The following is a 21045-nucleotide window of genomic DNA, read 5'->3' on the forward strand; positions in this document are numbered from 1 at the left end:
TCATTTTTTTCACACAAATAGAGCTTTCTTTCGGTGGTATATAATCTCCACTGGGTGTTTTATTTTTTTCACTATAAACAAAAAAAAGCAAAACATTTGCAAAACAAGTTTTTCTTTGTTTTTACTATAAAATTTTGTAAACAGGTAATTTTTCTCCTTCAATGATCTGCGTTGATGAGGCTGCACTGATAGGCAGCACTGATGGGCATTGATAGGCTGCACTGATGAGGAGGCAATGATGATACTGCACTGATATGCAGCAATGATGGGCACTGATAGGCAGCACTGACTGGCGACACTGGCGGTACTGACTTATGGCACTGATAGGCGGCACTGCTGGTCACTGATGGGCTGCACTGATGGGTGGCACTGCTGGGAACTGATGGGTAGCACTGCTGGGTGGCACTGATGGGCGCAACTGCTGGGCGGAACTGATGGGCACTGGTGGGTGGCACTGCTGGGCACCACGGCTGGGCACTGATGGGCTGCACTGATGGGGGCAACTGCTGGGTAGCACTGCAGAGAACTGGTGGGTGGCACTGCAGGGCATTGGTGGGTGGCACTGATGGGTAGCACTGCTGGGTACCAATGCTGAGCACTTTTGGGGCTGCACTGATAATCAGTGCCCTGATTATCAGTGCAGATCTGCTCTGTGACATTTGCTGGTTATTGGCAGTACTTTCCTCACGCTGTGAGTAAAGTGCTTCTGATAACCGGCAACTGTTTTTACTTTGTAATCTGCTCTGTCATTGGACACAGCTGATGATGTGGTAAAAGGTCATTGTGATTGGCCTTTTATTTAGACATGTGATCAGCTGTGTCCGTAGGGGGGCGCATTCTGGGAGGACGTCATATGACACCCTCCCAGCACTGGACAACCATGCTGTAGCTGTCTTTTGGGAATAGCGTGGTTGTAAAGTGGTTAAAATGTAAAATACCACATTTGGCCACTAGATGGTGATAAGAATCATGGCAAATAGCACCATCTAGTGGCCAAATGCTGTAATTTCCCTTTTAAATGAATGAGAAACATTGGACCAGCACAGGAAATACAGTTTTTTTGCCCTATTTTCACAGAATGAATGTACATGTACTTTCGCTGGTAAAATTGCTATGACTTTATTTTTTTTTTCATATAAATAGACTTTTTAAAGTGGTTCTCCAACTTCCTTTTAAAAAATGAAATGTGAGCAGCTACAAAAACTGTGCTTGCTGACTTTTAAAAAACAGCTTGTCACCTGTCCCACGATCCAGCGATCTGCTTACTCCAGTCGTTCTTTCCAGTGGTATCGTGTCCCAGACGTCAGCAGCTTAAATATGGGCACCAGACTGAGTTTGCAGCTTCACAGCCAGGTCCCCCACTGTGCATGCGCACTGTGAATGGTCCAGTAGTCTTCTGGGACCTGTCATGTTTCCTAGAAGACTGTGGGGAGTGATGGGGAGAGGAGAACGTCCAATTTCAGAGCGGAAATGCTCCCCAAAAGCTTCCATTTCTTTATAAGCGGGCCTTAAAGCTGAATTTCCCCTTTTGGTTGGAGCTCTGTTTAAAGATTGGGTTTACACCTATTTCAATTTCCTTCTCACCATTCCTGTTGCACCCATATTGTGCCATGACCAGAGGCAGACTGACCATTTGGAAACTCGGGCACTGCCCGAGGGCCCGGGGTTAGTAGGGGGCCCCATGAGATGCCCCTGGTACCTTTTTCATAGGCTTTTTTGAGTTTGGGCAAGGACACAGGGGCCCCATGATCCCCTATTGCCAGGGGGCCCCATGAGTTGTCAGTCCGCCCCTGGCAATGACACCATCACTTCACATTTCCTGCTAGATATGCTCTGCTGCAGTGACCCAAGATATTTTTTACTTGTGAAAATCTGAATATTTGTCTAAGGCTAGCCATACACTATACCATTTTCTGGCCAATTTCTGCCCAATTTCCTTTAGATTTACCTTCAACTATGTGGTGCAAGGGTCTGCCTAATTGGATATAATTGAAAGTGTTGTTTAAGTTTGACCTCATATTATATGGTTTTTGGTAAATCTAAAGCAAAACTGTCAAGACAATTGTATAATGTATGGCCAGCCTTAGTTCCCAACAACCGCTGCCATTGTCTCGCCGGAACTGAAAGGTGAATCTCATCTTTGGAGGAAATCTGGTGAAACGAATCTCTTCAGAGCTTTTTAATTAATAATATGAGAAGTCTGAGAACTTGAAAGAGTGACCGTAATCAGCTAATCCACTTGTGTGCTGCAATTTCATTCCCCGGCACAGTACGGCCCCGTAAATAGGAATCGCTGAAAGAATTTCCTATTCATTTATCATAGTACTTTCCCTGCTGATCCATTTCTGGGTGACCTACCTTAAGGTTATATAATCAGCTCTTAAAAATGAAAGACAGATGAAGTCTTCTCAAGACAAATGGTTGGCTTGTGTTTATTCAGCTGCAATAGAAAGCGTTGCAGGATGCCAGGGGCACAGCTTGCCAAGGCACCGAGACCCTTCTAAGTAAATATTTCCCATCAGTACAAACAACGAAGTGACACGTTATCTATCACCTGACGGCTTGTGTTACTCTAGACAGGAAAAACACATTAAATGCACACCAACCACCAATAAAAAGTGGAGAGGATGTAAAGTTCCATCTATTCAACTTCTTGCAGCAGCTCATTCATATGGACAGAACAATCAGGTCGGTCTATCAGAATTTTAGGTGGACCTGATTGGAAGTTCCATGTAAGGATGGCCATACACCCTTCAATAAATGATCAATCACTTTTCCAATCAGGGGCGGACTGACCATTTGGAAACTCGGGCACTGCCCGAGGGCCCGGGGTTAGTAGGGGGCCCCATGAGATGCCCCTGGTACCTTTTTCATAGGCTTTTTTTAGTTTGGGCAAGGACACAGGGGCCCCATGATCCCCTATTGCCTGGGGGCCCCATGAGTTGTCAGTCCGCCCCTGTTTCCAATCAATCTCTTCTGATAGTAATAACTGATCTGTAGTTGACAATCCATTCAAATCATATGGCACACGTGGGGAAGTGGAACTTGATGGATAGTCAAAGCAGTATTAAGCCCAAAAGTAAACATTTATTAAATTGCAGCTCACCATTTCTCAGATGTGGTGGCTGCATTCATTTTATTTTTTTTTAGGGCCAGTTCACACTACATGCGTTTCAGTTACTTTTTTTTCTGCATCCAAAACGCACAGAAAGTAGGTTATATGGTTTGCAATGTCATAATTCACATCAGTGCTTGCAGTTCCAGTGCGTTCCAGTTGCAGAAAAGAAAAGTAGAACATGCTGCATTTTTTCTGCTCAGAACTGTACTGGAACGCGGTAAAATGCATCAAGAATGCACCGGAATGCACCAAAACATACTGAAACGCACATGTCCCTATTTAAATTGAAGAAATAATTAGCTGGAATGCATAAAAAACAAACTGGAATGCGTCGCAAATGCATCAAAAACACACTGGGATGCACCAAAACGCTCAAAAAATGTGCATGCAAAAACGCATCCGGAACGCATCTGGACTGTGATTTTATAGTGTGAACTGTCCCTTAGGCTTTCTTTTATTTTCACCTAGTGATCCAGCCAGTAAGTCTTTTGTTTTTCAAAAGAACAAGTTCTCCTGCAAATATAGTAGTTGCAGGGTTGAGACAAACCATTTACCAATGGCAGGGGTGCTTATAATGATCAGCTTTTATTTATTCATGTAAAGCCAAAAGGAACAAAACTGCTTAGAAAGTGTTAGATGGAGTCTAGCTTTCATATGTTAATGTATTTATATCTGCTAGTGCATCTAACACTCCCCTTGCCTCCCCCCCTAGACTGAAAATGCTGCTGTCCAGATTTGCCCCCTGTCCTTCTTCATTCAGAGTGAAGGTGCTCTAATACAGGTGGTGTGTTACTGGCCAGATCACCAGATGAAAACATAGGGGAAAAAGCCTAAAAGAGAAAACTAACGCAGCCACCACATCTAATGATTGGTAAGCTGAACTATATTACGTTTCTGGTTTTGGGTTTAATACTGTTTTAAAATATGATCATAACTTACAATCGTATGTGATCAGTTGCATCTCTATTTCCACTATGCAGTCTCATAATCTGATCAATTGAAATGCGATCGTATTCATGAACAAAGTCCTATTGATTCAATTTGATCAACTTGAAGTCTAAATTGACCAGAGGAAGAGAGAGAAATTATGGCTTTTTGCTTCTTTGTAGATTCAAACCTTTTGATTGGAAAGCGTATCGATCAGATAATGAAATCAGAGCATATGGCCACCCTTATGCCCCGTACACATGACAAGAAAATCATACGAACAATTTTGCGGAACCATTGATCGAACGATTTTCTCTTCGTTGATGAGCAGGATGTTTTAAGTGATAACAATATTGTGAATGAAAAAATCCAGTTGAACAACAGTGAAATATGTTGTCATTTCGCATACGAACGACCGATTTTCTATGCGGTGGTATGACGGTCCTACGAAAAAAATCTATCAAGTGCTATCACGCATGAGCGGAAACAGATGACCCGGATGTCTATGTCCAAGGAATCTTCATAAACACGAACGAAAAATCCAAATGTTAAAAGTAGATTGTCCTAATGAGATAATGAACCCAGAATTCTGTATATTATATTTTATGTATCACCATTTATGTATATAGGTCATGTAATAAACTATATTATACTCATTGCTGGTAATTGTGTATATCGCGCGTTCTGGCCGGAAGGGCGTGGCTACAAGGTCACACGCACACCGCATCACTTCCACTTGTATGGAAGATGTCAACACTACGTATTGCCCCATGAACGATTTTTTTAGATTGGTCAATGTGGGCCACGATTTCGACCAACGAACAAACGCCTCTCGGCCATCGGATAACCGATCGGTCAATTTTCTAATCGTGTATTCCCACCTTTAGTCTTTGGCCAGGCGAATGTAAATGGATGTGCATCTGTTTATATCTGCTTACCATCCACGTTTGAAAAAATGGAACAGGCGTATGTCCTTTCCTGTTTTTCCAGATGTAAAGTAAATGTGATGGAATGGAGGAGCCTGATGTGCACTCATCGGCCACTTTATTAGGTACGCCTTGCTACTGCCAAGAAAATCTCCCCCACACCATTACACCACCACCACCAGCCTGAACCGTTGATACAAGACAGGATGGATCCATGCTTTCATGTTGTTTATGCTGAATTCTAAATGTTTCAGCAACCAGTCTGCCCATTCTCCTCTGACATCAACAAGGCATTTTCTTCCACACAACTGGATATTTTCTCTTTTTTGGACCATTCTCTGTAAATCCTAGGGATGGTTGTGCATGAAAATCCCAGTAAGTCAGCAGTTTTTGGAGTACTCAGACCTGCCCATCTGGTACCAACAACCATGCCACGTTCAGAGTCACTTAAATCCCCTTTCTTCCCCATTCTGATGCTTGGTTTGAACTTCAATAAGTCGTCTTCACCACTTCTAGATGCCTAAATGCATTGAGTTGCTGACATGTGATTGGCCGATTAGCAATTTGTGTTACCAAGCAATTGAACAGGTATACCTAATAAAGTGGCCGCTGAGTGTAAGGCTAGGTTCACATATGTGTGGGTGGTGCGGCTGCGGATCCGCACGAAAATCCACCACCCGCACAGAGGAATACGGACCTGCGGGCGGGTGCCATTAATTCTAATGGCATGTCGCCCGCACTGGAAAACGCAACCGTACTGGGAACAGAGTTCCCGTGCGGGCTGCATTTTCACAAGAAGTGCAGGGACTTCTTCCCTGCGTGTCATGGAGCATGGGGGTCCATTCAAATGAATGGGCTCTCCTGCCCGTGCAAAACATGGCCCACACGGCCACATATATGTGAACCAGGGGTAAATGGATGCATAGAATGTGGAAAACACTGGTTTTGGGACTCAAAAAAGGACTTCATTCAGACATTTACAGCAGATAGTTTTGTAAGCATCTAAACTCAGCACTATAGTAATCAATTAGCCCACAAACACTGATGTATGTACTTGCAAAAATGCACACTGTGTTTAGCTGCACAGAAAAAAGTAGGACATCTCGGTGTCCAAAGCAACACAGATCTGCATATTTTACGTATATGTACATATATGCATATTTTACACAAAATCTTCTTCTAGCTCTGCCAGCAAGAACCTGTGTTTCATGTAGAAAATACGCATATGAATGAGGCCTTAAAATGCAGAAAAAAAAATGAACAGGTATGGGTGGTACAAAAGAAACATCTGTCTCAATCTGCACCAATTCAGCGAGGGATCTGTTCATGGATCCCCTGCTGATTGAACCAAATGGCGGCCATGTAAAAGAGGCCTTAGGGCTCATTCACATCATATCTGTTTATCTGCATTGATAAACGCAGGCTCTACTCAAAGGTGCATAGAAAACAATTGTGCCCTGTTCACATTACCACTGTGCTGAAGTCGTGCTGCATAAAACTGCGACATGTCCATATTTTTACGCATCGCAGCACACAGCACTGAATGTCACCACGTAGACTTCAAGGAAGTGTCATATTGGTACTATTCAATAAAGTTAAAGAAACAAAAAAAAGCAATGCAATGTAAAATAGATTGTAAGCTCCAAGGATCAGGGCCCTCCTATCCCTCTTGTATTGAACTGTATGGTTGCTGTATTGTCTCCCGTTATATTGTAAAGCGCTGAGCAAACTATTGGTGCTATATAAATCCTGTATAATAATATTAATAAAAACGTATGACACCGCCCCTTTTTTGCTCCTGCGCAATGTATACCAAAGTTTATGCATTTTAGCATGTGGGCTGGTGTGAACGAGCTGTGAATAAACTACAGAAAGTGTATGGATATTGCCCCCATCCTTGCTTTTTCTAATAGGTGATTGTGGAAATTGGTTGGTTTCTGTGGAAATCTTCATTTTAAAGTTTGTTGATCGTACAACTGAAGCGAAACTGGGGCCAGGGGCGGACTGACCATTGGAAACTCGGTCACTGCCCGAGGGCCCGGGGTCAGTAGGGAGCCCCATGAGATGCCCCTGGTACCTTTTTCATAGGCTTTTTTGAGTTTGGGCAAGGACACAGGGGCCCCATGATCCCCTATTGCCCATGGGCCCCATGAGTTGTCAGTCCACCCCTGACTGGGGCTGTTACCAATTGCAACCAATCGGATTTTCAAGGGTTGAGGGTTAAGGCTGACTATAAGCTATGCAATCCATTTGTACAATCTCCTGTTTAGGTCATCAACTTTGGCTTCATTCACACAGGGGTTGATTTACTAAAACTGGAGAGTGCAAAATCTGGTGCAGTTCTGCACAGAAACCAATCGGCATCCAAGATTTTTTTGTCAAAGCTTAATTGAACAAGCTGAAGCTAGAAGCTGATTGGCTACCATGCAGAGCTGCACCAGATTTTGCACTTTCCAGTTTTAGTAAATCAACCCCACTGTGTCGTCCAAAGTCAGATGTCATGCAAATGAGCATTTTTGCATGTTGTCGCACTATGTGCACAGGGCAGCCCATTTATTCCAATGGGCTGCTCTGTGCACATAGTGGCAAAGTAGCTCAAGCACCGTTTATTAGCCCCATGTTTTACTGTATTTGGGGTGGAAAATATGGAGCAATGATGGGCAACACAAGTGCAACACTCATTTTTTGCAGGTTTTATTAACGTGTAGGGTTGTGCAGTTTTTCTAGCGTTTATGAGCTAAGTGTGAAGGCAGCCTAAGAGTGGGTTCACAGCCGTGCACTATGGTTTGGGTGCAGTGCACATGTATGTGCAGCTTATCCATGGTTTTAGGAGCAATCCTGTAGACTTCTATTAGACTGGGCATTTCCTAAAAGTGCAAAGATATGCTTTCATGAAAACGAATGGTCTAATAGAAGTCAATGGGAGAGTCAATGGGTTGTATGGAATGGTTAAGAGCCCTGAGAAGGCTTTACTTTTGTTGTTTGTTACATTGGGTAGATTTACCTTCCTGTTTTAAGACACAACAGAAGTCAGAGGATATCTCTACAAAGCGATAATGATAATAGTAGCTTAGACCGTTGTCCCTTTTGGAAGATTTTCTATTTATTTCTGTTCTGGTGACAACCTATAGCTGAACTCCAAGGAAATGTTAAAACTGCCCTTTCTAAGAGGCTCCCTCACGCTGCAAGGGTTAAATGTTCATTTGTAATGATCAAAAGAACCGACAACTTCAGTCAGATGTACTTTATTGAAAATCAAAAGGCACAGGGGTTTCAAATCCAGCATAGAGACGCTTATCATTTGAGTATGAAGGAACATTAAAAAAAAGTTTTTCTTACCTTATGGCTTGCTCCCATGGCTACTGGTGTTCTCATCTTCCCTCCGATGCTTCAGGTTTTGGCTGGGCACTCAGCATTTTCATTTACAATGCATGACTGCTGGGGTTCCTTGTGAGATGAGCAATTTCAGCCTTTCAATCATCTCAGGTAACTACTGACACTAATGATCTTTTTAGCTATCTGCAAGGGGGGCATTCTTCCCGAATGTCCACATTTTAAGGGGCTCCTTCTTCCACTGACCACCAAATTGAAGGGGTCCTTTCCACTGACTATGCTGTAAGGAAGCTCTTCACTGACCACCAGCTAAAGGGGCACTTCACTAACCACCAATGTAAGTGGTTTCTTCTCCCATTTACTATCATTGTAAGGGGTTTCCACTGGCCATCAATGTAAGTGGTTCCTTCTCCCACGTACCGTCAATGTAAGGGGTTCCTTCTCCCACTGGCCACCAATGTAAATGGTTCCTTCTCCCATGTACCGTCAATGTAAGGGGTTCCTTCTCCCACTGGCCACCAATGTAAGGGGTTCCTTCTCCCACTGGCCACCAATGTAAGTGGTTCCTTCTCCCACGTACTGTCAATGTAAGGGGTTCCTTCTCCCACGTACCGTCAATGTAAGGGGTTCCTTCCCCCACTGGCCACCAATGTAAGGGGTTTCTTCTTCCACTAACCACCAAACTAAAGGGTCCTTCTCCACTGAGCACAATCCAAGGGAGCTCTTAGAGAGCACTTCACTGACCACCAATGTACGCACAATCTCCTTTAGATCTACCAACTAAGTAATGCAAAGGTCTGTCTGACTAGATCCAAACTGATTGGATTGTTTAGGTAGAGCCTCATACTTTGTAACACAGTGGTATGTATAATCAGATTGTAACGTGTACGGTGACTATAAGACTATTCTTCCCTTATAGAGTCAATGTAAGAGGGTCCGTCTCCCACTGATCACCAGTACAGAAATGTCCTTCTCCAATGACCACAATCTAAGAGAGCTCCTCACTGGCCAGCATTGTAAAGGACCACTACAATTTTCACTGTCTACATTTCTTCTCTGGCCACTATTATAATTAATATATCATTTATTATAATTTATAAGTAGAGAATTTGCTTCATTATTAAAAATGAAAATATTTTTGTTATACAGTATAGAGCAGCCCTGGGGATCAAGCACACTAAGAACACCACATTCCTTATTCTTTTATTTATTCTCTTCAAAGCTGAACTATGGGAAAGTAAAAATTCACCTTTGCAGTCGGGCTGCCTCTGTACTGCAAGCGTTAAATGCTTGTTTAAGTCTAGGGAACTGGAAAACGTAGTTTTACTTACCCAATCTGCAGTGACCATAGACCTGCATTGGACATGAAGATGCTAAAGGACAGTTCACTTCAGGAGTGTAGGGGAGTAGAAGAGAGCGCCATGAGCTGGTAAGGAATGATAGACTGGGTAAGTAAATGTCTACTTTCTGGTCCCTTTTCTGTTTGTTTAACCCACTGCAAGGGAGGATTTTTACATTGTTTTCCCTGGAGAAGGGCTGTAAATTGGTAGTAAACTCCCCTGTTTATCTTGTACCTATGGTAAGCCTACAATAAGGCTTACCTGTAGGTACAGTAAATATCTCTTAATTGTACACTGTTTAGGAGATATTTACATGTGTAGCAGCCAGTGACATCAGAATGCGCACTACGCTCTTAATGAACAGCATGCCTTCCACTGAGAGAGCTGTGCCACTGCCGTGACTCCCATGCAAGTCATCATGGCTCGGCCATTCCAACGGCCGGTGCCCACAAACCCAGAAAGAAGATTGCGTGAAGAAAGATTCCCTGTCAGTGGTGACAGCATGCTGCTGGAAGGATCCTCTTTTAGGTAAGTCTGTGATAATGTGCTAGTATGCGATGCATACTAGCACATTATGACATGAGCCTGCAGGGGTTTTTTTTTTTAAATGAGGTTTACTACCTCTTTAAGTACCCCACATTTTCTATTCTTTCATTATTCTCTTATCTCAACTTACTGTTCACACCAATGTACCCTGAGCTGTAGATATAGTTATCATTAACAGGGATTCCCAGGGACCCGAAAGTTAATTCCAGGGTTTCTCCATGTTAAAAAGGTTGAGGCAGGCTGAACTCTGGGGAAAGTAAAAAATCCTTCCTTGCAGTGGGACTGCCTTGGCATCACAAGGGTTAAATGCTTGTTTAGGTCTGGGGGCTTGAAAGAGCACTTATCCACTTACCTGATCCTCTCCCAAAGGCTTTCTCCACCCTGCTAGACCAATCCCCACAGCCTCTTCTCCCCTATACTCTGGCAGTCGCAGGTCCTCTGACATCATCGAGTAGAATGCAGGACTATAGATGTGAAGATACTGAAGGACAGAGTACCATTGGAGCATAGAGGGATGCCAGCTGCTGACCAATCCCAGGATTAAGGCAGCACAGTGGCTAAGTGGTTAGCTCTTCTGCCTGACAGCACTAGGGTTGTCAGTTCACATCCCAACCACAGCACCACCTGCCTGGAATTTACATGATCTCCCTGTGCCTGTGTTGGTTTCTTCCCACATTCCAAAGACATGATGGTGGGTTAATTGGCCCTAGTATATGAATGTAAGTTAGGGACCTGTAGATTGTAAGCTCCTTGAGGGCAGGGACTGATGTAAATACATAAAGCACTGCATACATTTATGTTGCTATATAAGTACATGTAAAAAATAGTAAGGTAAGCAAAACTGCTTGTCCAAGTCCCCTAGGCATAAAAATGTAACTCTTGCAGTGTGGGTGCAATTTCCCTACAAGGGAGGTAAGCTTTAATGAATCACAGAGCAAATCAAGCAATACCATCTTTGTGATCCATTTCCCAAAACCTACTGGTGCAATGCCCCCATGATCCCCCCCCCCTTCACAATTCTGCACCTTCATCAGCATTGCACAATATAATGATCCCATAGTGACATTTTTGAAGGATTTCTCAAACTCCTTGTCCCCAGTAAACATCCCAGTTTCCAGGACAGGACATGAACCTTCTATAAAATGCTCAGTAGCTGGTGAAGTCAGCTGTTAGTCAGGACAGTTGTGAAACAGCCCAGACTAGAATTAAAGGAAAGGCTGGTGCTCTCACTCCCTCTCCCTCTCTCTTTTTTTTTCTGCTCCCAAAACATACACACACTCTTTCCCTGCGTGTGATTATTACAAGAGGGGAGGGAGTGGTGTTCTGAGAGCTCTCCCTTTAAGAGGCAGTGACTCCCATTTAAAATGGCATTCCGGTATAAATTCATTGTTCCTCCTCCCCATCTTCACATCTCTCTTCTCTTCTTGCTTCGCATCCACAAGCTGGGAGAAGGAGAACTCACAGACACTTGTGTGGAGGACAAGGAGAGAGGCTGTGCCTAGGTGCCAGAAGCAAGCCAAGCTTCCATCCAGAAGATCCAGGAGCAAGCCAACCTTCCCTTCCCAACAGAGAGCCAGGAGCAAGCCAAGCTTCAACTGCATCCTCAACAAAGAGCCAGGAGCAAGCCAAGCTTCAGCTGCATCCCCAGTAAAGAGCCAGGAGCAAGCCAAGTGCTCAAGGGGTTAAAGCACCCTGCAAGACAGACAAGCCCCAACTGTGCTGCTGCTGCTCAGTCCTCCTGTCTCCGTTCAGTGGATGGATCTGAGCTGGACAAGGAGCTAGACACCTTAGCTGCTGTGCAAAGAAACTTTAAACCTGTCTGGGCTTCTGTTGGCATTTTTGTGATTCATCCCAGCCTAGGCATTTTTTTTTTTTTTTTTGCTCAAGGAAGGGGAAAAAAAGGGAGGAGGGGGGGACAATGGTGCTGAACCTGCTGGTATTGCTGGTTGCTGAGTTGCACTTTGCTGCTGCTCTTTCCAATAGGACCGCAGCCTCCAGCTTGGTGGATCCACCTGCTTCTCCTAAGCATCACCAGGAGCATCAGAGGAGGAGCGGCATCGTGCAGAACATTGACCAGATCTACGCGGCTGGGGGCAAGGTGGGCTACATCCTCTATGCCGACGGCAAGAAGTTCATCTTGGACTTGGAGAGGGACGATCTCCTGCTGTCCCCCCACTTCAGCACCAGGTACCTGGGACGCCTGCATCCTCAGCATCGCTTCCACAAGCACTGCTTCTACAGGGGGACTGTGGACAACAGCCCCCAGTCCTTGGCTGTCTTCAACCTGTGCGGGGGACTGGATGGCTTCTTTGCGGTCAAGCATGCCCATTATACCATCAAGCCATTGATCAAGGGGCAGGCTGGTGTTGGGCAGGTGTACAGAGATTCCTCCGAGAGGGTTCTGCATGTCTTCATCAAAGATCGCTTTAGCTTTGAGATGGTACCCAGCAGAGCTAGCTGCGAGACCCATGGCAAGCATGCCCATAGACATGGAGGCAAGGGTATGTTCAGGTGGGAGAGCCCTGCTAGAGCCAACCAGACCTCTGATGGGGCACTGCTGAGGAGCAGGAGAAGGAGGTCCATCTCCAAGTCCAGGTACGTGGAGCTTCTGCTGGTGGCTGATGAGTCCATGTCCAAGAAGTATGGGAAGGACCTCCACCACTACCTGCTGACCTTGGCATCGATCGCTTCCAGGCTCTACAGCCATCCCAGCATTGAGAACCACATTCGATTGGCGGTGGTGAAGGTGGTGATGATCACAGACAAGGACAAGGGACCCGAGGTGAGCAAGAATGCTGCCACCTCCCTGAAGAACTTCTGCAAGTGGCAACACCAGCACAACCAGTTAGACGATGAGCATGACCAGCACTACGATGCAGCCATCCTCTTTACCAGAGAGGTAAGACATGGGGGGCTAAGGTGCCCTTAGGAGTACCTTAGAGGGTGGCAAGCTTTATGATTTTAACTTGTTATCTTGGTATTTTATTTAAAGCCCAAGTCCAACTAATATTGCTTAGTTGGTTTTGGAGGGAGTGGGGAAGGGTTGGATCAACCTTTCTCAACTAGGGTTTCTCCAGCTGTCTAGTGGTTTCTTGAGCTGTGGCTGATTGACCTCATATCCTATGGTGGCTACCTAACTTTTGGCAGAGCTAGTGGCATGATACCAATGTTTTTTTTATATGCCTGTAAGAGTGGCATTCTGACCACCAATGTAAGGAAGACATTCTGAACATCATTGTAGGAGGAGTATTCTGACCACCACTGTAAGGTGACAAGTTGACCAACACTGTAAGGAAGGCATTCTGACCATCATTGTAGGGGGGCATTGTGACCAACACCATAAAAGGGGCATTCTGACCACCACTATATAAAGGGCATTCTGATCATCATTGTAGGGGGACATCCTGACCACCACTGTAAAAAGAGAATTCTGGCCATCATTGTAGGGGGGGGGGGGCTTTCTAACCGGCACTGTAAGCGTGACATTCTGACTGCCACGCTAAGGTGGGCATTCTGACCCACCCTGTATGGGGGGTGTTCTTCCCACTAACAATCAATGATATAAGGGGCATGTTTCACACCAATCCCAAACATATTGGTTTTATTAGTGGTATTCCTATGACCTGAAAGTGGTTACTCTGGGGTTCCTCTGGGGTAAAAAGGGTAAGAAAGGCTGGGTTATAACCTCTGTTGGTGCTTGTTGTTGTTTTTGACCACACTGAAGAAATTTCCTCTCACTTCTTGTATATTTGATGGTTGTTAGAATAATAGATGAGGGGAAATCTATTCAACAGGAAGACAGCGTTTAGAAGCTGACCAAAGCGTCTCTTTAAAGAGATAGCAACAAAACACTTTTTTCCCAGAAGAGCATAAAGGGTTAAAACTTCTTTTAGGATTTTATGGATGTCTGAGCCTTCCCATTCTGGTGACGCCTGTGTGTCAATTTCTTATCCTGGTGTCACTAGGACAGGATGTAAGGGTGAATTTCCAAAGTGGGGGTCATAAACAGAAATTAAAACCTTTCAGAGGCTCTAAACCTCATCCATTCTTCTAAAAAAAAAAAAAGGTTTTGGCTGTAGTTTGGCTGTAATGTCTGTTGTTGTTAAACTGCTTTATTATGTCTTCTAAAAAAAATAAATAAATAAAGTGGTTAGCTCAATTTGACCCTGGAAATGTATGTGATCATTTACACCCATCAGCTTCATAATAAAAAGCTACCAATCGATTGTAACATTGTAACCCCGCCAGGTGTTCCTATTCTCTTGTTTTTTTTTATTCTTGATAAAATAAGAGGTCAGAATCTAGAGTATTAAATGTGGCACAATGCCAAGGTGTCACCTGTAGGAGTCTGGGGAATAGTTAGGTCTCCCACCTCAGTGGCAAAAAATCCCTAGAAATGACTTTCTAATATATAAAAAGCAGGCATAAAAATCAGTGTTGCTGTCTATAGTAACCAGTGTCCATCTTATTAACCAAACAAGAGTTCAGGTTTGGGACAGATCTAAATGGGTCAAGTTCAAAGATTTTGTAGGACCCCTTCTCCCTACATGCCCTCCCAAAACTTTATAAGACCCTTTGCAGGTCAAGCAAGGTTTGATAGGATTTAGAGTTTATTCAGCCTCAATCAAGACATTTCTCATGCAGTACTTTTATTATGCCACTAGATGTCCTCAGTCTAATGACCAGCATCATTCAACCTATTTCCTCTGATCCCAGGTCAGAGGAAATAGGAAGGTCCTGGACCTTCCCCAGCCTGTAAATGGACAGTGAAAAGATAAGCAGAACACAGATGATCTCATGTCTCTGTCACTCTGCTCCCTCCTCCTATTAGCATGTTTCTTGTAAGCACATAAACTGATTGTCTATTAGTACTGCTTCTTCATTTCTGTGTTAATTGAGTTCATGTTAATAAGACTGAGTTGAAAAAGAGGTTACCAAGAATGTTTCTGGCAGTTTGTCAGAAGTTGGATGCTAGGAAAGTAGCGGCAACTTTGAAAGTAGTCAGAGCATTATTACTGGTAGTAGTAACCTCTAGTTGAACCACATGTAATGAACATAAGTAGTAATAACAGCAGTAGCATTTTACTAGGAATTATGGAAGTAGCAATAGCAGCAGTAGTAAAAACTACAGTAGTTCTACTAAAAATGTTAGTAGTACCAGTTACTATCTATACTAATATAAGGTATAAGGATGAGTATAAGGAGGTGCTACTGCTTACAAGTGGCCACTTTAAGCCAAGGCCAACTATGAGTACCAGTATTACCAACAATAGAATCAGTAGTAGTGTAAGCAATACCTGTGGTAATGTAATCATAAATAATAGTAGTAGTAATAGTAGAAATTGTAAGTATTAATGGTAGAGTGTTAGTTATAGTAGAGGTATCAGTAACATTGGTAGTAGTAGTAGTAGCTTCTGTAGTAGTAATGGTTAAGGCACCAGTAAAATTGGTGGTAGTAGCTGCAGTAGTTGTTATAGCAGAAGTATCAATAACATTGGTAGTAGTAGTAGCTGCAGTAGTTGTAAAAGCAGAGGTACTGTGAACAGTGGTAGTAGTAGTTGTTGCAATAGTAGTAATAACAGAGGTATCAGTAACGTTGGTGGTCATAGTAGATGCAGTAATTTTAATAGTAGAGTTACTCTTATTATTGGGTGCAGTAGTAAATGCAGTAGTTTTGATAGTAGACATACTAGTAACATTAGTAGTAGTCATAGTTGCAGAAGTTGTAATAGTAAATGTATCATAAACATTGGATGTAGTAGTAGTTGCACTAATAGTAATATTAAGTATCCCAAACATTGGTGGTAGTAGTAGCTGCAGTAGTTGTAATAGTAGAGGTACCAGCAACATTGGTGGTAGTAGAAGCTACAGTAGTTGTAATAATAGAGGTACCAGTAACATTGGTGTTAATAGTAGCTACAGTAGTAGTAACAGTAAAGTTACCAGTAACATTGGTGGTAGTAGTAGCTACAGCAGTTGTAATAGTAGATGTACTAGTAACATTGGTGGTAGTAAAAGCTACAGTAGTTGTAATAGTAGAGGTACCAGTAACATTGGTGGTAGTAGTAGCTACAGACTTTGTAATAGTAGAGGTACCAGTAACGCTGGTGGTAATATTAGCTACAGTAGTTGTAATAGTAGAGGTACCAGCAACACTGGTGGTAGTAGAAGCTGCAATAGTTGTAATAGTAGAGGTATCAGTAATATGGGTGGTAGTAGAAGCTGCAGTAGTTGTAATAGTAAAGGTACCAGCAACACTGGTGGTAGTAGTAGCTACAGTAATTGTAATAGTAGAGGTACCAGTAACATTGGTGGTAGTAGAAGCTACAGTAGTTGTAATAGCAGAGGTACCAGTAACATTGGTGGTAGTAGTAGCTACAGTAGTTGTAATAGCAGAGGTACCAGTAACATTGGTGGTAATAGTAGCTACAGTAGTTGTAAGAGTAGCGGTACCAGTAACATTGGTGGTAGTAGAAGCTACAATAGTTGTAATAGTAGAGGTACTACAAACATTGGTGGTAGTAGCTGCTGTAGTATTAATAGTAGAGGTACCACAAACCTTGATGGTAGTAGCTATTGTAGTATTAATAGTAGAGGTACTACACACATCAACAGTAGCTACCGAAGATTTAATAGTAGAGGTATCATGAAGATTAGTGGTAGTAGTAGTTGCAGTTGTTGTAATAGTAGAGGTACCATGAACACTGGCGGTAGTAGTTGTAACTGCAGTTGTTGTAATAGTAGGAGGTACCATGAACACTGGTGGTAGTAGTTGTAGTTGCAGTTGTTGTAATAGTAGAGGTACCATGAACACTGGCAGTAGTAGTTGTAGTTGCAGTTGTTGTAATAGTAGAGGTGCCATGAACACTGGCGGTAGTAGTTGTAGTTGCAGTTGTTGTAATAGTAGAGCTACCATGAACACTGGCGGTAGTAGTTGTAGTTGCAGTTGTTGTAATAGTAGAGGTACCATGAACACTGGCGGTAGTAGTTGTAGTTGTTGTTATAGTAGAGGTACCATGAACACTGGCGGTAGTAGTTGTAGTTGCAGTTGTTGTAATAGTAGAGGTACCATGAACACTGGCGGTAGTAGTTGTAGTTGTTGTTATAGTAGAGGTACCATGAACACTGGCGGTAGTAGTTGTAGTTGTTGTTATAGTAGAGGTACCATGAACACTGGTGGTAGTAGTTGTAGTTGTTGTAATAGTAGAGGTACCATGAACACTGGCGGTAGTAGTTGTAGTTGTTGTTATAGTAGAGGTACCATGAACACTGGCGGTAGTAGTTGTAGTTGCAGTTGTTGTAATAGTAGAGGTACCATGAACACTGGTGGTAGTAGTTGTAGTTGTTGTAATAGTAGAGGTACCATGAACACTGGCGGTAGTAGTTGTAGTTGTTGTTATAGTAGAGGTACCATGAACACTCGCGGTAGTAGTTGTAGTTGTTGTTATAGTAGAGGTACCATGAACACTGGCGGTAGTAGTTGTAGTTGTTGTTATAGTAGAGGTACCATGAACACTGGCGGTAGTAGTTGTAGTTGCAGTTGTTGTAATAGTAGAGGTACCATGAACACTGGTGGTAGTAGTTGTAGTTGTTGTAATAGTAGAGGTACCATGAACACTGGCGGTAGTAGTTGTAGTTGTTATTATAGTAGAGGTACCATGAACACTGGAGGTAGTAGTTGTAGTTGTTGTAATAGTAGAGGTACCATGAACACTGGCGGTAGTAGTTGTAGTTGTTGTTATAGTAGAGGTACCATGAACACTGGCGGTAGTAGTTGTAGTTGTTATTATAGTAGAGGTACCATGAACACTGGAGGTAGTAGTTGTAGTTGTTGTAATAGTAGAGGTACCATGAACACTGGCGGTAGTAGTTGTAGCTGCAGTTGTTGTAATAGTAGAGGTACCATGAACACTGGTGGTAGTAGTTGTAGTTGTTGTAATAGTAGAGGTACCATGAACACTGGAGGTAGTAGTTGTAGTTGTTTTAATAGTAGAGGTACCATGAACACTGGTGGTAGTAGTTGTAGTTGCAGTTGTTGTAATAGTAGAGGTACCATGAACACTGGCGGTAGTAGTTGTAGTTGTTGTTATAGTAGAGGTACCATGAGCACTGGCGGTAGTAGTTGTAGTTGCAGTTGTTGTAATAGTAGAGGTACCATGAACACTGGTGGTAGTAGTTGTAGTTGTTGTTATAGTAGAGGTACCATGAGCACTGGCGGTAGTAGTTGTAGTTGCAGTTGTTGTAATAGTAGAAGTACCACAGACATTGGCGGTAGTGGTAGATGCAGTAGCAGTAATGACTGTTATAGTGGTAACAGTAGTGGTAGTAGTAAAAGAAATAATAACTGTACTAGCAATAGTAAAAATGACTAGTAGTAGTTGTATTTGCACTAGTTGAATTGTCAGTTGTAATAGAAGCAGTGATAGAAAACAGAGCACTAGTACTATCACTGCTGACAGCAGCAGTATTCGCAGTATCTGGCAGTAATGATCATTATGCTGGTCTATAATAACTTGAAAATGAAAAGCAGACATGCCAAGCACTGACGGCATGCAAACTCTAACTCTGAAAGTGCACTTTGGAATGCCGTTTGCACAGGCGCTCCTCTGGACTCGGTCCATCATTTAGCTATGCCCAGCAGGTGTTTTTCAGCCTTGTTTTTCCTTGTCTGGAAACACGCAGCTTTCCCAGCTCAGTTTTCCTAAACATAGTCATTTATTTCATTTTGAAAATACAATCAGAGCGCGGTACACCCTGCTCTTACGCTGCAGAGATATTCCCTGACACCATGAGTAATTGGGATAAACAAGAACATTCCTTCCACATCGAGTGCCTCAGGCGGCTGCGTACCTTTTCGCTGAGCATGTAAGGATTCCTGACATATTATCTTGATTATCCACCTATCCCTCAAAGAAATAAGTGTCAGTTTTCAGCTTGTTATTCTCCCTCCTGTTATGTCACTGAAAACGATCTGACCTGCTGAAGTGACATGGAAGAACGCCAAATTCCACCACGTTAAAGCGTGATCCCGCCTTTCTGCCAGTGACACGTTGTAAATGTCATCAATAACAATTATTTAAATGTTCACACTTTTTCTTTTAGGGTCCATCCACACTGCAGGGCGTGCGTTGAATGCAGCTAAACGCACGTGCCTTGACCTGCATTTTAACACGCTCTTCATTGTAACTTTTTTTTAACTTCAATAAACTTTTTTAAAGGAAACTTTAAAAACGGACTGTTTTGATTTTTGCGTTTATGCGATTACATGTCTTTACCCGTATTGCACTTATAGGTCCTCATGCATACTGGACGTTTTTACAGCCGCTGTTTTTGGCGGTTTTTTTCTACAGCCAGTAAACTCCCCAGCATGTTATCCTATGTGTCCATGCACACATAGACTGTAATCAGCGTTTTTTGGTTGGAAAAATATCCCAGAACTAGTGGGTTTCTAGAGGAGTTTTTTTAGCTGCAAAAATGCTCTAATGCTGAAAAACGTGGAAAAATTTGGTAAAACGCAGCAACCAACATTTTTGGACATTGCTAAAAAACACAAACATGAAAAAACGCAGCAAAACGCTGCTAAATATTAATGCAAAAATGCTAAAAAACTCAAGTTTTTAACGTGACTTTACACAGCTGACGTTACCAGAGTCATTAAAACGCCCAGTTTGTATGGAGCCCAAAAATATGGCCTGTTTTTTTTGTCAATGCAGGACAGAATAGAACCAGACAACACAATCAATACAGAAGAATACATATTGCAGTGCATGGTCTCTTCCCTAGTCAGCTGAGTCATCAGAGCCAATAGTTTGAAGGAATGGATAACCTAGCTTCATCCTTATAAAAGGGTGGGCTCGTGGCAGCCATATTGTCAGAGTGCGTTGGAGCTGTTATGGTGGCCAAAAGACGCTTTGAGTTTAGTATCTGATCAGTCGAACCCAGGGATTTCCAACCTTTTGACTCTCCTGGGCCACATTGCAAGAAGAGGAATTGTCTTGGGTTGCACACAACACTAACAATAAATCTCCATTCACTTTTTGCGATTTTGAATTGCGGGCAGAATCGCGGCGCTTCTGTCCATGACTTCAAATCGCACTGCAATCATGGTAACACACATGATGCGTGATTGGGTGCCATTCATTTGTAATGGCACCTCAAACGTGGTACAATTTTGCTGCGATTGTCACGCAATATAATCAAGTGACAAAACGCATTGCATGAAGCTTCTGCTCCTTTTGGGGCAGCAAGCGTTACATGGTGCATTTTGCCATGATTGTAGTGTAATTTGGAATCGCAGGCAGAATCGCAGTGATTCAAAATCTGAAAGCGTGAATGGGGCCTAAGGATAGCTGATGAGCAGTAAAAGTTGGGCAGATAAACAGATCAACTATGTGTGTGTGTACAGAGCAGGGATGGGAGGTGGCAAAGCACAGTGTCAGTGGTGGGGGAGCACATCTGAAATCTGGGGGGGGGTGCAGGCCACCCCAGTGCCCCCTTAGATCTGGTCATGTGGCACTTCCATGGCATCCCTCCAGACTTTCCTGGGCCCTGCTTGTCTGTGCTTGCCACATCTGAAATTGCTATGCCAAACACGGCATCCCTGGCATCCATCCAGTCATGAACTGCTACAAGTTTACAATTTTGTGTTGGGCCGCATGCAAAGCCCTCTTTGGCCGCAGGTTGAACACCCCTGATCTAAACAATCAAACTTGCAAACAGTCCAATTGTGAATAGCCTTCCTTCCGATCAATTCAGACCAGATTTGATCAAACTAAATCCATTGGCCAGAGCAGAAAATTATCTGTGGGTTTTCATTGATCAGCAGCAATGAGATGATTTTGTCAATTGTATTTTG

General features: G+C 43.1%; 1 protein-coding gene across 1 annotated transcript in view; it reads left to right on the forward strand.

Moving 5' to 3' along the window:
- The first annotated feature begins 12090 nt into the window (after positions 1–12090).
- Positions 12091–21045, forward strand: part of ADAMTS5 (ADAM metallopeptidase with thrombospondin type 1 motif 5) — a 170656-nt gene continuing 161701 nt past the window's right edge. Inside the window, exon 1 of the mRNA XM_089659527.1 lies at positions 12091–13089. Within this exon, the coding sequence (XP_089515653.1) occupies positions 12109–13089 (981 nt within the window). The 5' untranslated portion in view covers positions 12091–12108. The remainder of the gene's footprint in view (positions 13090–21045) is intronic.

Source organism: Staurois parvus, unplaced genomic scaffold (assembly GCF_062004578.1).
Source record: "Staurois parvus isolate SC_StPar_1 unplaced genomic scaffold, SC_StPar_1.0 ptg001162l, whole genome shotgun sequence".
NCBI lineage: Eukaryota > Metazoa > Chordata > Amphibia > Anura > Ranidae > Staurois > Staurois parvus.